At 48.1% G+C, this 16719-nt stretch overlaps 5 protein-coding genes across 5 annotated transcripts; 1 reads left to right on the top strand and 4 right to left on the bottom strand.

Moving 5' to 3' along the window:
- Window positions 1–317: 317 nt before the first annotated feature.
- Window positions 318–2578, bottom strand: N7443_005634 (uncharacterized protein; the record flags this gene model as incomplete). The annotated part of the gene is made up of 6 exons (XM_056885690.1): window positions 318–804; window positions 857–1085; window positions 1140–1308; window positions 1362–1527; window positions 1588–2348; window positions 2405–2578. 6 exons carry the CDS (start codon window positions 2576–2578, stop codon window positions 318–320), a joined length of 1986 nt encoding a protein of 661 aa, XP_056741138.1.
- Window positions 2579–3864: 1286 nt separating this feature from the next.
- On the bottom strand, window positions 3865–5876 carry mirB (uncharacterized protein; the record flags this gene model as incomplete). The annotated part of the gene is made up of 4 exons (XM_056885691.1): window positions 3865–4796; window positions 4860–5205; window positions 5279–5549; window positions 5617–5876. 4 exons carry the CDS (start codon window positions 5874–5876, stop codon window positions 3865–3867), a joined length of 1809 nt encoding a protein of 602 aa, XP_056741139.1.
- A 737-nt stretch (window positions 5877–6613) lies between these two features.
- Window positions 6614–7276, bottom strand: N7443_005636 (GNAT family N-acetyltransferase; the record flags this gene model as incomplete). The annotated part of the gene is made up of 1 exon (XM_056885692.1): window positions 6614–7276. The coding sequence occupies one exon, from the start codon at window positions 7274–7276 to the stop codon at window positions 6614–6616; it is 663 nt and encodes a 220-aa protein (XP_056741140.1).
- A 1759-nt stretch (window positions 7277–9035) lies between these two features.
- On the bottom strand, window positions 9036–9969 carry N7443_005637 (alpha/beta hydrolase; the record flags this gene model as incomplete). The annotated part of the gene is made up of 2 exons (XM_056885693.1): window positions 9036–9762; window positions 9818–9969. The coding sequence occupies 2 exons, from the start codon at window positions 9967–9969 to the stop codon at window positions 9036–9038; spliced, it is 879 nt and encodes a 292-aa protein (XP_056741141.1).
- A 1284-nt stretch (window positions 9970–11253) lies between these two features.
- N7443_005638 (ABC transporter ATP-binding protein) lies at window positions 11254–15327 on the top strand (the record flags this gene model as incomplete). The annotated part of the gene is made up of 3 exons (XM_056885694.1): window positions 11254–11307; window positions 11369–12287; window positions 12356–15327. The coding sequence occupies 3 exons, from the start codon at window positions 11254–11256 to the stop codon at window positions 15325–15327; spliced, it is 3945 nt and encodes a 1314-aa protein (XP_056741142.1).
- Between the last annotated feature and the right edge of the window lie 1392 nt (window positions 15328–16719).

The raw sequence follows: 16719 nt of genomic DNA on the forward strand, positions 1-16719 counted from the left end.
GGCAGGTCGTACCAACCTTGAAATCTGCGCCACTAACAATAGCCAAGCCATAAGCCGTGCTCAGGGCCAAGGTTCGATCAGTCACGGTGAGTGGCAAAACCCCACTCCGGACCCCCGGGGTGGGCATGCCTTAGCGCCAATGTCGAGACACCTCAATGCTCGTAACGCGGACACGAAAATCCCGATCTCAACCGATGGAACCGTAGATATTTAAGTTTTCAATAATAATTGACGGAATATTGAAAAAAAAAAGGGTTTACCAAAAGTTCTAACCATGGATGTAAATTCGCTGAAATAAACACAACTTTTCAAATATGTCAAACGCAGCCCAGCGGCGCTTCTTTCCTATCTACATGCTTGCCCTTCTCCTCGCATGTCCAGTTCTCTTCAGTACTGCCCTGTGTTTGAGGGAAAAGGGCGGTGTGATCAATAATAACAGACAGGCCACGATGTCTTCCGCGCAGTGAGATTGCAATAAGCAACAGCTTACTGAATGTATGCCAGGCGCCACAAAACGCGAAGCTCTGACCAGGAAACCCAACAGTCACACCAACACAGCTGTATGCAGAAATGCATTCAAAAATGATGTTGAAAGTAGAGAATGCCAAGGGGTCAGTTTTGAAGTGACCAGATTCCGTGACAGTTATGAGAAGTATAGCGAAGGAAAGCCACCAGATGTCGTGGCTGAACTGAGAGCGAAGTTGATGGTAAACGAAGCGACTCCGAACAAAATTCGAGAGACTTGGGCGATTGTCCTCTTCATGAATATCTTTCCTGGTCCATATTTTCGTGATTTCTGTGCAACTGATACGTGTTAGAACAGACGGTTGACTAGCGAGCTTAAGGGAAGAAATACCTGATAGCGGCTGAGACTGGAAAGGCCGAAAGATACTGAAGGCAGACGTGATTAGCTTCTACATTTTGGTTTGCGATCGTATAAGAGCCCTTACCATCATAAAAGCTAAGTAAGTTCATTAGCACAGAGAGCATTGGACAGATGGGACTAAAAAGCGTACCATATAGAATGAGCAGTCCCTGTGGTAACCGATCGAATGCGACCACTGAAAAACCGCCACCACGCACGGCTTTACTCTATAATCAGTTTGGCCCAAAAAATCATATTTCCGGAAACAAAATACCTAATGCCTGGAAAAGACCATCAAGGACCCGAAACTTAGGCGGTAGAGAGCCAATCTCCTCGTTGTGAATGGCAGAAACCTCGAAAGCACCCCACATCATGGCATTGAGTGTAATCACAGTACCCAGCAAGAACCAAGTGTGCCAAGCAGGATACAAGTAAGCGCAGACCTGTGGCATGTCTTAGTCTCGGTTTTGCCAAAAAGAATGGCCGGCAAACAAACATTCTGCGACTTAGCAAGAGTGAAATCGAAAGTCCGTCGCCACAACTGCCAATTAGGCTTGTCTGGCATCATCGCTCTCGTGGCCCAGATAGAGAGTCGCAAGAGGCAAGGGAAAAGGGTGTTTCCGGCGAGAATGAGAATGCCGCAGGCAAGAAGCGGAAAGGCCCTGTGCGGATGCGGGTCAACTAAATGGAACGGCAATGATTGTGTGCGGCAAGTAACCTACTCTTTCTGATATGGACCCATATTGGTGTCGATGAGAGACATGCCGTTATTGCAGAGCGCAGATGTCGCAAGAAAGGCGCCAGCCCAGAACGGGTTGGCGTCATCCTCCAGCGGGATATCCGGGCGAACAAACTTGGACCAGAAACCAAGGACAATGATGCCGAGTAGAAGGAAACAAATGAAATAGAGCAATACTACTACCGAGATCAAGGAGAGGGCCAGGTACTCTACTCCACCAGGTTCATCGTAGTTAACTGTGTTTTGACAGGTGATGCGATCGGCTGCACGTTGGATGATGCTCTTGATGTTGGTGGCCATGCATGGAGTCTGTACCCTTTCATTGCTGTTTTCCTTTTCTTCACCAAAAATAGTAATGGAAGACGCTCGTTGACTTCGATCGGGGTGTCTTGGGTCCGTGTAAACAATGAAACCATAATCGTTCCATGATCCTTTAAGCTCGTCCGGGTTTGAAACATCTGCTGGAACCTCTCTCACAGCTGTGGCGATCGTTACCTTACTCTCAATTTTGGCCAAAAGGGTATCTTGCTTATAATCGAGGATAGGCTTCTCATGTGATTCCAAAATCGGTGCACAAGGTGTAATCGACTCTGCTTTGTCCTTGTTCAAGTTGACGGTCAAGGTATATCGCAGCGACCAAAGGCGTATTAATGAGACGACTCCGAAGATGGGAATAGCATGACCGATGATAAGGAGCGTAAACAGGGTGCCTTGTTGAACAGAATTGATTGTAGACAGGTCCATCTACGTCAAAATCAGCGAAAAGCCCAAGTCGCTATTGACAATTTGCTCTAACCTACCACATTCAATCCCGTCCCTGTCATAGCACTGAAGCACATGAACAAAGCATCAACATAGTGGAGCTCATGGATCTGCGTCGAAGCCGTATAGAATATAAGACTGCCAATCGTAGGCGCAATTATGAAATAAGCATAGTGAAGCGTAAGTGGACTGAGCCCCAAGAGATCAGCCATGATCGGCATACTCAATTGGGAGTCGTCGTAAGCACTGTCTACGATCCAGGGTTGGGATTCCCAAATCCATATAAGGATCATGGAAATGCACGGCCCAACAGCAAAAAAGTTGCCCCCCTGTTTATTCAATAATGTCTTGGTCATGCATAAAGTACTACGTGCAGCCCCTTCCACTGGGAATGTTGGCATGGTGTGGTCTCGACTTGGCCACCGCCTCTTATCAGGATGGCCGCAATGGAACATCCGGGCACGTTCCAAGTTTATTGCTCTCATTAGGCATCATTTTATATTGGGTAGTGAGAAAACAAAGCTACGGAGCCTAGCGGGATCTAGGTACGGCACGCTGCATTCTGCGGATGCAAGGGGTCAGATACTTGGAGGCAAGCTATTCGGAACTTTTCAAGCTTCGAACGGCCTAGACACCCCATAATATCGAAATAGACAGATTGCGCCCAATTGGAGATTGGCGACAAGTACAATAGATGAATATCGCAATTACTGTGTACAGAAACTCTGTTAATGGGATGATCGAGATCTAGGTTCGGCTTTCACATTGATGAGTCCGGGAGATCAGCTGTTTGCATGATCGCGTGGCTGAGCAGGGTTAATGCATGATAAGGAAAATATGTCAGGAGGTCGTGTTATCGAGGGTTGCAGTTGCACTTGGATGCCCTAGAAGTACCTTCTCAACCCACCCTTGGCCCCATATATTGCAAAGACCGGCTTTTTGACTCAGCATATCTTTGCCTTCGCAGCATCATGCCCGCCGTTATCATACATACGGACTCTGAACTTGAGCAAGGGATATCGCGAGGTGTCTCATTCTGATGCAGGGCGTCTGTGGCGCTGTTGAGTCCAGTGTATTGAAGATGGATTGTGGAGATTGGCTGCTGATTTGCTTCTTGCCAAGAGGTCCAGGTGCCGGCCAAAAGTGTTTTGATAGGGATGAATTGGCCCAAAATAAATTTCCACCCTGTGGACTTCCAAGCTGACATTCTTCAAATCCAGCCACCTCGGACATTTACTTACGATCGCATAATCTTGCCGAAATCGATGTCATTCTAGGACAATCCCTTTGCTTTTCAACCGATAGAAATGCTTTCAATTTGAGATTTTGGGAGTTTCATTGGATGGTCATCGCTCAAATCAAGTATCTCAAGTAAACAATGTCTACAAGAAGTCTAGCCTCCTTATATTTATTGTATAAAATTTCCTCCTTGCAATACCCGGAGCAAAAACTGCAACTCTATTATCGAGACATGCTCAACATAAAACTTCATATCTTCTTAAAACACGGTACCCTTGGTCTGCGTCATCTTCTTCACGTTCAGATTCTTCATCATTGCCACCCAGATAAAGCCCAAGGCCATGATGGCAGTGCCAGCAGCCAGCATTCTGGTCTGTGCGTACCCATAAGCTAGCTGAATCCCAAGTCGCTCGGGGCTTCCAACAGGATAGGCCAGCTGCGCAGGTAGACTCGCGTAAATTGTGGTAAGATTGGGCAAGGCAGACTCCGGAAGGTAGCGAACAAGGGCCTTCTCGAAGGTGTTGGTCCATATAACACCAGAGATAGCGCTTCCAACGGCGCCGCCAATACTTCCACTGACAAACAAGAAAGCGAGCACCGCAGCAACGTGTTGATGATCGACGGAAGATAGTACAGCAAGCTGAACGCAGAGGATGAAGATACTTCCAGAAACAGAAAAGAAGATCTCGCACATAACTATATAGCCAATATACCCGTTTGGCTGTCGGAAATGGATCATCAAGCCCAGCGAGAAAACATATAGTGGAACGCAGATGTACAGGATCCATCTGAATTTCCCGGTTACGCGGATCAAGTAGCCCGCAATAAACAGGAACACAAACGAAACAACACTAAAAGTGTTTCCGACGTACCCTGCATCAGCAACGGAGAGGTTGTAGACAACTTGGAGAAACGACGTCAGGTAGCTGGCGTAGCAGTAGTAGGAGATCTGGTATGTGAAGTCCAAAAGACATGCACCCAAGACAGTCCGGTTCAGGAGGAAGCGATTCTTCAAGAAAGGAACGGGTGCCAAGAAGACTTCATAAAGGAAGAAGAGCACAATGGCAACGAAGCCGACCACGATCATTGCAATAATATATCCAGTCTTCCAGCCTTGCGGTGCGGTGCTAGCCAAGGTGAAAGGGAGGAGAAATACGACAAAGCCGCCTCCGAGTAGAATGACTCCCGCCACTGAGAAGGTAATGGAAAATTAGAATTCGGTCAAAGCTCAGAAGGACTGCAGGTGCTACTCACGGTCAAATTCGATGACAACGTGCTTGATTGCCTCAACAAAGGTTCTGTTGCTCTTGACTCTCGGCGTGATAACGGCTTGCTTTCTGGCCTTGTTGAGGTGGTATGCCAATAACAAATAGACCGGCAAGCCAATAGCGGGGAAAATAATTGCCCAGCAGCCAAAGCCCCAACGCCAACTGGCATTGTCAAGGAATCCCTCGGCGGCTTTCGACCCAGCAAAGGCTGTAATTATACCCGGCGACGAAGTGAAGGCAAATGCCAGACCTCGGTTTCTCAAGCTTGTCACGTCGGTCGCGAGCACATCCCAGCAATAGGCAAGTCCACCGAAGCCAATCGAGTAAAATACCTATAAAAAAATTCGGTCAGTATATACGAAAATTCAATTGTTTCAATGGACCATAATTGTGGATGCAGCTTACCTGCGCAGCACAATATGTCTCGAGATTGTTAGACGCGGCCATCAGGATTAGGCCGAGGACACAGAAACCGATCATAAGGAGGAAGCTTTCAGCACGACCCCAGATATCTAGAAGCTTCGCGATAGGAATATACACAGCTCCTGTGATGGCTTTTGCGACAATGTCGATGACTGTCAAAAGTGAATGGCCCTGGAAATCGCTAGTGACATAGGGGGTCAAGCTGTAGGTAATGGTGGACTTGAATCCATTGACCAAAGTGAGAAACCAGATTCTATTAGATGAAAATCAATGTCAGTTTGCTTCTGGCTTGTGCGCAGGTAGTGAGTGCAGAATCTTACAGGATCAACACTGTGGCCAAAGATGCCTTTGACCAAGTCAAGGTAATAGCTTCGATCTTTTGCACACCAGCTTGGGCTCCCTCATCAGGACTTTCCTCATCATGGCTATTCACTTCATTCGTTTCCCCTTGGTATCCGAATCCATGCTCCTTGTTGTCGCTAGCCTTGGTCTGAGAGGCCACTGGAGTGTTAGACTCCTCGACCGTGGAGTTCCCCTGGTCCGTGGTCTTCGATCCGACCAGATGACTGAGCTTCTCCATGATTGCCATTTTTTTGTGACTAGCAAAGGAAAACGCGAAGTGCTTGCGACCCGGACAGAAACCAGGGAAAGGGCCGAATATTTAACCCTGGCCGAGGTGGTGTGAACAGAAACTTTTAGGTACTAGCGGGTACTGGACACGCCACGAGACATCGGAGGCGACGAGCAAAGGTAACTTTTCCCTCCAACATGGGCACTCGGTAACGGACCGTATGGAGACACATTGTCACCCGCCTTAACCGGCCACCTAATTTGTGTTACGCCACGATACGGGCATAGATACGCCTAGCTTCGGAGGAACGAACACCAATCCGAAACTATGGGCCAGATGGGGCCTCAGCCTCGCTTCAACACTAGCAATGGTTGAGGTATAGCTTATTTTATCTAACGGATACCGCGATATTTGTTCCTGGGCTTCGGATACAATAGCATGTTTATCCGGGTGTTATGGTGTTGTTGAACTTGGCGGTCGCTCTAAGCGAGGCCCAAGAGCTCACAGCCAAGATAATCCGTTGTTAAGACAGAGATAAAAGCATCGAAGCATGGCGCCACATGCGCCATAAACATGCAAAGTGGTCAGACTATTCTAGTATGGTGCTGCGAGTGAAAAATTTCGAGCAGCCATTCAATGTTTTAGCCATTGTTTCTCTAATTAAATTTCTAATTGACTAGGAACGTGAATATAAGTGAAATACAGGATACCGCTATCAAAGAAATTTTTGAGTTACAGGCAGCAAGTTACTGAGCTCCGGAAGTCAACGAGACCCAATCCTCCTTCCTAATAATATACCTCATTTCGCCCTCTTCGATACCCGGAGGCGGCGTAGGGTAAGTGTTGAAGAACGTCTCTGTGTATTTGAATCCACAGGACTTCATAGTGGCTCTTGAGCCCACATTAACAGTCATAGTATCACCAGATGCCTCCAAAAGACCCAAATCTTGGAAAGCATGCCTAATAACCTCACGGCCGCCCTCCTTCGCGTATCCTTGTCCCCAAAAGTTCGGCGAGAGTCGGAAACCGAAATCAGCTTTTTCTGTACTAAAAGTCTCGGGACTTTTGGCCAGTGGACTCGGGGCCAAGATCCACCATCCAACGAACTCGCCCCCTGCAAATCCTACCCAAGTTCCGAAACCGGGGACGTGGGTTCCTTGCTCGAGGAGCCACTGGTGGACTTGGAGCGCTTGATCTCTTGTGAAGGGGACTCCGAATGCAACGTGCTTCATCACTTTCGGGTCCATGTCTAGCTGGATAGTCAAGTCGAGATGTTCGGGGCCGAGGGGCACTAATTCAAGGCGTGAGGTACGCAGGACTTCCTGGCCAGGGGACTTGACAGTCATACTGCTGGGGCCGATAAGGGTTCGAAGGAGAGCAAACCCTTGATATAGGAAATGGAGAGCCATGCTGTCGAGGTATTTTCAGGTGTATGAGCTGGTTCGCATTCGAAAATTGGACTACGATGATCAGCTCCTTATATACATGCCCTTCCCGCCATGTTGGAGAGGGGTTCCTGTCATCAGAGCTGCAAGTCTTGACCATATCAAGAAATTCGTCTCGGCGTAATGTATTTCATCGAAATGAGGACTCACTTTACCGTCAATTCTCTATGAAAAGATGGGCAAATGGATACTTCCAGTAAAGTCGCCCGTATACCGTCGTAACTTGACAAATTTTACCTGCTCATTGGCCTTTCTTAACGACGATCCTAGCTGCATTGATTTAGTAAGACTATCTCCCCGTTTTGAAAAAGACCGCTGTGCTTAGTTTCTTACCGTGGAGCCTTGGCCTTGATTGCTACCTCAATGTTATGTAAAAATCTGAACAAGGAGGCCCTACAGTTATTTGATCCCGTGATTTCTGATTGGCTGTCACCAGAGATGTCTGGTTTATGTCACCAGAGATGTTATAAACTAGTTAAGTAAAAAAGAAAAAAGGATTTTATTGTTAGTATCAGACCAGAAAGATGTGAGTGAGAGGCTCCATGATGGTTTCTTTGGTGAACACCGGATGTAGCTTGTAAGCAAAATATCACTAACCCCAAAACCAGCACTGCTAAGCATGTGATTCTCCACTCTTTGCATGTTCTGTTGATGTTACGGTTCATGATTCTAGCGTGATATAATCCCTGCGGCTAAGAAGAAATCTTCCAGATTTCGAATCACGGATCTGAAATCGACCAAAGCTGTTTATTTATATCTAAAGGGAATGACAACGAACTGCGTGGGTGGTGAAATGACATTTGTACTTCCATATTTCATTCTAAAGATGCACATCCTGATAAATCCCGGCCAGCATGGATTATTGTACACTCGCACATTATGCAGTTGGAAGACCCTGTACTCCACTGCCATCCACAGTGGATCCTGAATCAAATAAACGAGGCTAGTAATCAGGTGGCACCGCTTCCAGTATCAAATGGGAGAAATCAACGAGACAGTGGGGCGACAAGGAACCTTCCCAGAGATCCAGATGCGCGCTGAGAGAAAAAGGATCCTAACCCCTGTCGTAATCAGCCAATCTCTACCTAATTCCTTGGCTTTTTCAGCCACCTAGAGATGATCACTGCTAGTTTGGGCAAAATCACACGCTCAATTTGCTCACAATACGGTTGTTTCGGATCTCGTGTCATGTCTGGCGTATTCACCATACGAGAGTGCGGATCAGATTAGATTAGTTTGGTAAGATCGGCGCCTGCCGGTAAACTCCGAATTTGGTGATACATGGCTGAACACATGGCTGACGCTAAACCTATTTGGTAACATCTGTCCTTGGCTCACGGCCCCCTTGTGTTCAGTGGTGCAAGAAATTTTTCACTTGTTGGCATCATAATGTACTGGGCGCCAAGTCGGTAAGAGAAAAGGGTGGTCCTGATATGATAACACGACGGTATACCTTCTGGAATCAAGGTTTGCGTTCTAGAAATACCTCCCTAAGGTCTGCACCTGATCTCATCTAGCTGTTATGCATTTTACGGGATGTTGAAAAGACTAGATCGGTGGAGAAGATAACATTCAGATCTCACAGATTATAGTGCCGTAAATCTCAATCACCTCCTGGACGAGCTGATTTAATTGAACGAGTAGATTCAGGATGTAGAGCACGCGAGCAGAGATCGGCGCGATTGAAACCCCCTTGCATACCACAATCCCCGAGATTATCTCATTACTGAGGCAGAGGCCAATCCTCAAAGAACACGGTCAAGCTTCGACTCACAGAACAAGCCATCACACTTGTGTGCTCTTCCCCGTCGTACTGATTCAATGAGACTGTATGTAATCGGTCGCAATCTTGCAACATTTTGCAGAGGTCAAGTATATTATCACCCATTCTCAAATCCGCCGCAATTTGCTTGCGCGCTTCATAGTGATCAAGGGGCTCGTTGGTCCACTGAGGTGGATTCTGCTCGAGAGAACCGACTGAAAGCATGAGTGTCGGCGATCGCTTTCCAGAAGCCTTTTTCTTCTCCAAGAACGACTTCACTGTATGCAATATACATCGGCTATTCCACCAGATTGAAGGGCTACTGGCCATATAGCCATCGAATGAATGTGGGCGTGTAAACAAGGCGTGTAGGGCGAACAGCCCTCCGTATGAATGGCCATAGAGCGCTTCCCTGGAGCTTGATAGCTGTGGGAAGCGAGCTTTCACGGTAGGACGAACATTCTTTTCAATAAAATCGAGGAAAAGATCCGCACCACCGTATCCAGGGATCTCACTCTCGGTTGGCGGGGTCAGATCAAAGCTGCGACGACGTGCGTCGTATAGCTTATTCGCCAAAGGGTATCCGATCGCGACAATTATGCCTCCTCCTGCAAAATGGGACGAAGCAGCACGGCGCCAGGCAATCTCCGTCGCAGTTAGAAAGAGGGCATTGCCATCGACGATGTAACTGGGTTTGTTTAGAAATCAAATATTGTTAGAATCAAATTCAAGCGCAAACTCACATAATGGGAAGCTGTCCACGATCGGATGTACCATCATCCTGCCAATGTAACGGCCAAGAGACCTGGATCAGATACTGCTCACCCCTGTCATTTTGCAAGCAGAACTGCTCCGAGTTAGGTAGCGCAATTACCGCAGCCTTGTCACTCATCATGGTGCTTTTGCGACACGGATTTTGTGAACGTGGAAATAAAGTCCGTGAATGGTAAAAATGTGATGACAGGGAAATATGGTTTTGCCTCCGGAGGCCAAGAAGAGTTGGGGTCGATGGTCTCGACAGGGAGGCTATGCTCCAGGCAGTCGGCCCACTACTCCGAGAATCGGATCCACTTGACTGGAGCAAATACGCCGAGTGCAACCTTCGAGGTTGAAGCGGGTCAGTTTCCTCGGGGGTCGATCGTTGCCCAACGCCAATGGTGCTGGTGAACTTGAATGCTCGGTTAGATTACCGCTGATTATCAATCAGATTAGATGATGGTTTTCTGGGTTCGGATGGAACCCTGCAACCCTTGATATACTCACCGTGGCGTTTTGTGGGAGACATCTACGTGTCACACTCCTAGTAAACCCGAGAGGCCCATGTATCCCAAGTCCATTGGAAATAGGTCGATGCATAAGGAGAAATATGACGAAAGATGAACGTGCGGTAGTTGATCAATAATTGAATAAGAGATAAATTGGGGAAGATTAAACACGGGAAGGAATAGCAATAAAACCCCAATTAGAGGGTAATTTACCATTATTGAACCCATTGGTGAGACATTCAAATCTCTGGCGCCAGCATCTCGGACTGAGAGAAATACTGGTGGGTTATGGTGGGTTGCGGCCCCAAGCCTCCCGACGGACCAGTCGGTTGTCCATAGCTTTGACAGATCAACTAGACCCCCAAACAGCGAAGTTCGGTCCCGGTGGCCGGAGATAACCGTCTGTTTATGATTGCACCATCGCTATCTCTAGCCAAGACAGATCTACCCCAGTTACAAGATCCTGTTGGTTTTTTCGGAAAAAAATAGGAAAATCCACACTTGCAGGGTCCTGCATACGCTCGAACCTATGCGTTAAATACGGTCTTGTAATTTACCGAAATACATGACCTGACTAGATCAAACCCTAATCAGATTGCCCAGGTTCCAATACGTCGCTTCCGTAGAGATGCATCCTGGCCCCTTGGCGAATGCTGGGCAATTGAGATGCGAGAATTATCTCGGATCTGATAATTTCCATTTCTCGGTTGAAAATCGTTCCGAGGTCGGCTCATTTCTTCAGGAAAGGAAAAGATGGTCGGGTAGGTGCGCTAATCTATGCGGTTGTCGTTTGCAGAAAGAAATGCAATGTAGGTGGCAGATTCGTAGCTGGAGTAAGTTCCTCAATATTCCTGCAAGTTTTTTTTTGGCTTTCTGGTATCGCTGTCTCCTATTGAGCAAAAGGTCTAAGAATCATGGCTGCTGCGGCCGGGTCATCTACATACGCAAAGATGGTAGCTAAGCCAAGCGTGAGTTACATATTATCGCTTCTTCATAGAATATTCGCGCTCATGAAGATTTTCTCAACAGATCTGGCACCGAGCCACCACATTCGGTCGGTTGCTGGTCTATGGAAGCCCCTCGTCCACTGATCTGGTCATCCTCTTCATTGGGTTCGTATCTTCAATTGCATCCGGAGTCCCATTTCCCATAATGTCGATTGTTTTTGGACAGCTCGTCGATGGACTCAACTCGGCAACCTGCGAGGCCAGCAGTTCCAGCGCTGAGTCGTACCAGTCGGGAATCAACGGCAAGATCTTGATGATCGTTTACGTCGGTATCGCATATTTTGCGCTCATCTACATATACTCCCTTTGCTGGAACCTCTCTGGCGAGAGACTGGCCCAGAGACTGCGAGAAAAATACTTGAGCGCTATTTTACGTCAGGATGCGGCTTTCTTCGACAACTTGCCAGCCGGGGAGGTGGCCGCACGGATCACAGGCGAGATATCGGTGGTACAGCAGGGAGCGAACGAGAAAGTTGGCATTGTGATCAATAGTGTTTCTTTTTTCGTTGTTGCATATGTAGTGGCCTTCATCAAAGATCCAAAGCTGGCTGGGATACTTGTCTCGCTCACCCCAGCGTATCTTTTGATGGCGTTGGGTGGTGGGTACTTTGTGCAAAAGTTCTTCGCACAGACAATGGAGGGCATGGCCAAAGCATCTTCGGTTGCCTTGGAAGCTTTTTCCAATACCATGCTTTTGCACGCATTTTCGGCGAATGCACAACTCGAGAAAAAGTTCGTCGACGTTTTGAATCCAACTTTGGCAGCTGGCGTGAAGAAGTCAATTGCCATGGCGAGTCAGGCTGGACTGTTGTACTTCATCGCCTTCTCGGCGAATGGTCTTGCATTTTGGCAGGGATCGCGGCAAATCGCTGAGGCCGTCGAAGCCGACGGGGGTATCTCGGTGGGCGCAATCTTTACAGTCATTCTTATCCTTGTAGACGGTATGATTTCATTTTGCGCTTTATTTTGCACTTTGTGGGCTCGAAAATATGCTAATATCCATCCATAGCCTCTCTCATCCTCAGCCAAGCCGCACCCTTCCTGAAAAGCTTCGATGCCGCGTCGGTGGCATTTCGCAAGTTAGAGTCCGATATCGAGCACTCTTCGGCTATCGACGGCACATCCGAAACTACCGGTCGGATACTCTCAGAAGCTACAGGAAACATTGAGTTGCGTGATGTATCTTTCACATTCTCATCTCGCCCAGACAGACCCGTGCTGCAAAATCTCTCTCTGACCTGTCCAGCTGGTCAGCAGACGGCCATTGTTGGTCTTTCTGGCAGTGGGAAGTCCACCGTTGCGGGACTGATCACTCGATTTTATGATGTGAACAACGGCTCTGTTCTGTTGGACGGCCACGATGTCAGGGATCTCAATGTACGATCCGTGCGAAGTTACACCAGTCTTGTACAACAGGAGCCTTATCTACTGGATCGATCGATCCTCGAGAACATTGCCCTGGGTCTCATCAACTCTCCTAGACATGAGCATCTCCGTACTATGCTGATGAGCAATGCCCTAGCTGAAGTTGCCGCTCTAGTGAGAGACGGCCAGGACTTGGTTACAGCCTCGCTATCACACAGCACCGAAGCAAGAGAGATCGTGCAGCTGGTACTGGATGCCGCTCTATTGGCCGACGCAGACGGATTCATCGAGCGGCTCGAAGAAGGCTATGGGACTCATGTCGGCTCCAAGGGAAATCTCATCAGTGGTGGTCAAAAACAGCGTATCTCACTTGCGCGCGCTTTGGTGAAAGATCCGCGTATTCTCATTCTCGACGAAGCAACGGCTTCACTGGACTCGGCAACGGAGGCTCGCATCCAATTGGCGTTAGAAAAGGTGGCATCTGGTCGAACTGTCATCACCATTGCGCATAGGCTGTCAACCATCAAGAATGCAGATAACATTATTGTCATGCGTCAGGGTAAACTGGTGGAACAAGGCACGCACCAAAATCTGATCGAGGCGAATGGAGCCTATGCCGAGCTTGTTCGTCTTCAGAATCTCAATGTGCATGGCGATGGAGATGATGGGAAAGAAGGAGTCTCCGCCAGCTCTGGCTCGTCTGCACAGGAGTTCGATGAGAAGGAAATCATGGCTGATGCCGCAAGGGAAGTCAAGCTTGAACCCTCCGAAAAGAAGGATGATTCAGAAAAGCCAAGGCTAGAACGAAGTTTCGTGTCGACAACGCGATCCATGGGCTCGCTCTTCCGACCATACTCATTTGTTCTAATTTTGTCTGTCACTGGCGCCGTGATCATTGGCGGCACGTACTGTGGCTCAGCCGTGATATTCGGCAATGTCGTGGGAAAACTGAGCGGATGTGAGGAACCCGATACTATTCGCCATGCCGGGTCTTTGTTTGGACTCATGTTCTTTGTGTTGGCCATTGTTGAGTTCCTAGCAAATTTCGTGAGCTGGTCACTGTTTGGTTGGGTCGCAGAACAGGTCATTTACAAAGTGCGAATACTCTCGTTGCGCTCCATTTTGGAGCAAGACCTGGAATGGCATGAATCGAAAGAGCGAAACCCTTCCTTATTGTTGTCGCTTATTACCCAGGATAGCAGTGCGTTGGGTGGTTTGACCGGCTCCGTCATCTGTACGATCCTTTCAATTCTCGTCAGCCTGGTCGCGACAATTACTATGACGCACATCATTGCTTGGAAAATTGCATTGGTCTGTCTATCTGTTGTTCCACTGCTGCTTGGTGCTGGCTGGATGCGCCTCACCACCTTGGCCGATTTCGAAGAGCGCCACCTGGAAGCCTTCGCGAACGCCAATGCTATCACGGTAGAAGCCGTCAATTCAATAAAGACGGTCATGTCGCTCTCCTTGGAGCATGAAATTATGGGCACATATCGACGGTCTCTCCAAGGACCCATACGCCAGATTGCCAAACATAGCGCGTGGGCCAACTTGTGGCTAGCTGTTGGCTACGGGCTTAGCAACTTCCTCTACGCGTTGGCTTACTGGTGGGGATCGAAAAGAATTATCGCGGGCGACTATACACAGACTCAATTCTTTATTGTGCAGCTAGCTCTACTCGTTAGTTCTCAACTTTGGGGTCAAATGTTCGCTCTTGTGCCAGAAGTCTCGCGTGCATTTCACGCCACTCGACGGCTATTGAATCTCCTCGAACTCGGATCAACTACGAAACTTTCCGCACCTCTCATGCTACTTGGCGATATTGAAGCCACCGCCCCTACCGTTGAAAAATTTGTTCCGCTGTCAACTGGTGGTATAAGTGTTTCCTTCAAACAGGTTGAGTTTTCATACCCTGCGCGGCCAGATACACGTGTGCTTCACGGCCTGGATCTGAGTATTCAACCTGGTCAATTTGCTGCTCTCGTCGGCCCAAGTGGTGCTGGAAAGTCTACAATCATCTCACTGGTAGAGCGTCTCTACAAGCCAGAATCCGGCTCGATTCAAGTCGACGGTCAAGATATCGCATACGGTGACGGTTCATTCCGTCATGAGATCGCCTACGTCCCACAGCAAAGTGTCATGTTTGATGGCACAATCCGATTCAACCTTACTATCGGCGCTAGACCCGGTCAAAAAGTGACACAAGAGGCACTCGAGGTAGCATGTAAGCTGGCCAATATTCATGACACAATCATGGAGATGCCCGATGGATATGACTCCGCCTGCGGATCAAACGGGGATCGGCTGTCGGGTGGCCAGAAACAGCGGTTGGCGATTGCGCGAGCACTCGTTCGCAAGCCCAGGCTCTTGCTACTAGATGAGTCAACGAGTGCCCTTGACGCGGAGTCCGAGCGCCTGTTGCAAGATGGACTCGAAAAGGCCGCTAAGAATATGACAGTTATCGCCATCGCGCACAGATTGTACACAATTCGCAAGGCAGATGTCATTTTCTTGATTGAGAACGGTCGGTGTGTGGATCGAGGAACCCATGCACAGCTCATTGAGCGCAGTGAGAGTTACCGTGTGAACGCGTTGAATCAGGCGGTGGATGGGTGATGCTCTTCGCCCTCATACCTCGGGCCTCAGCAGCATTTACATGAAAACGTGTATTTGATTTGAATTAAATCGAAACTGAAGGCGGGTTCTTACATCATCCTGCAGTTAGATTGTCTGAGCCGGTATTGAACACCCCCTTTACGTGGTGTCACCCATTTAGGACGGAATTTAAGCTTCTGGTATCTGTGTAACTGTGCCTGGCTCACAGTCGTACAAACCTGGCGGCGGGTGGAGACTCAGCCCTAGACCTCTCTCTAAAGTTAGACCAGAGATCCATGTCTGAGTAGCGATGACTACTAGGCACATGTCTAGAAAAGAAGTACTTATAATTTTTCTGTTCCAAATCTCATTCATTCAAGTCGTAAAAGCATCCCCCTGTTACACAGCATCGGCCACACTGAGAGATGGAAGACAATTTTGAGCTTATCTTCACATTTATGATCGCAGCATCGAAGTGCCTCGTCAGGAAGCCGTCTGACGCGGAAGCATGTGTCGTGAAACGGCACCTCAAGAGCGGGACAACGTTGATCGAAAAACATGTCCATAGTCGCTTTAATATGATTTAGATTTGGCGGTATGTCGGGATATATATCTTCCATTCGACAAACAAATCATATCGGAGAAGATGTCCTGGCTCATGGCATCTAAATCGGACTTCTCAGTGACGAGAACGAAACACTTCTTGACATGGGCGTTATATGGAGCAATCAGAGCATGTTACAGCTATTAATCAACAACGGGGCCTCCCTGGCCACTAGCATGCCAGGTTTTCTGTCGATTCTGGGCCCGGAACTATCCACTACATCTGCACTGCACGAGGCAGTAGAGTTCGGATGCTCCAAAGCACAAAGCTGCTTCTTGTGGAGGGTGCGGATCCAAAGATGCGCGTGGATAGCTTTGAGCGTATACAAGGGATATCTAAGCATCATGCGCATGCTGCTGAAGAAAGGAACGGATGTGAATCTCAAGATCAATACTTGTGGATCTCCACTGTTTTTGGTAGCAAAAGCTACCAGAGGGGTGCTGTGGAGCTGTTCCTCAGCTACGGGGTGTATACCAATGCCGAGAGACCAGGATGGAATGGATTATTGCCGCTCATGATGATCATCTTTAAGTCGGTTAAAGAATCACATTGGCTTTATGGAGCAGAAAACTTCGAGTGAAGGGCTCATGTCGAATATTAGAGAATTGCATGGCTATGGAGCTTATAGCCGGTCCATTTGTAGGCGCCTTGGATGCAACTGGATCCTTGCCAATTAGAAACGGTAATAACACCACCTTCAAATTAAAGTTTTAGAATAATAGCCTAGCGGGGAGGTAACATAACTATAGGAATGAAGTGTCTAGGTCTACGTGGAATATCTCATTGGCCCTTTTGTAGAAGGGTAGAGC

Source organism: Penicillium atrosanguineum (genome assembly GCF_028827265.1).
Source record: "Penicillium atrosanguineum strain IBT 20685 chromosome Unknown utg000004l_segment0_segment0, whole genome shotgun sequence".
Taxonomy (NCBI): Eukaryota; Fungi; Ascomycota; class Eurotiomycetes; order Eurotiales; family Aspergillaceae; genus Penicillium; species Penicillium atrosanguineum.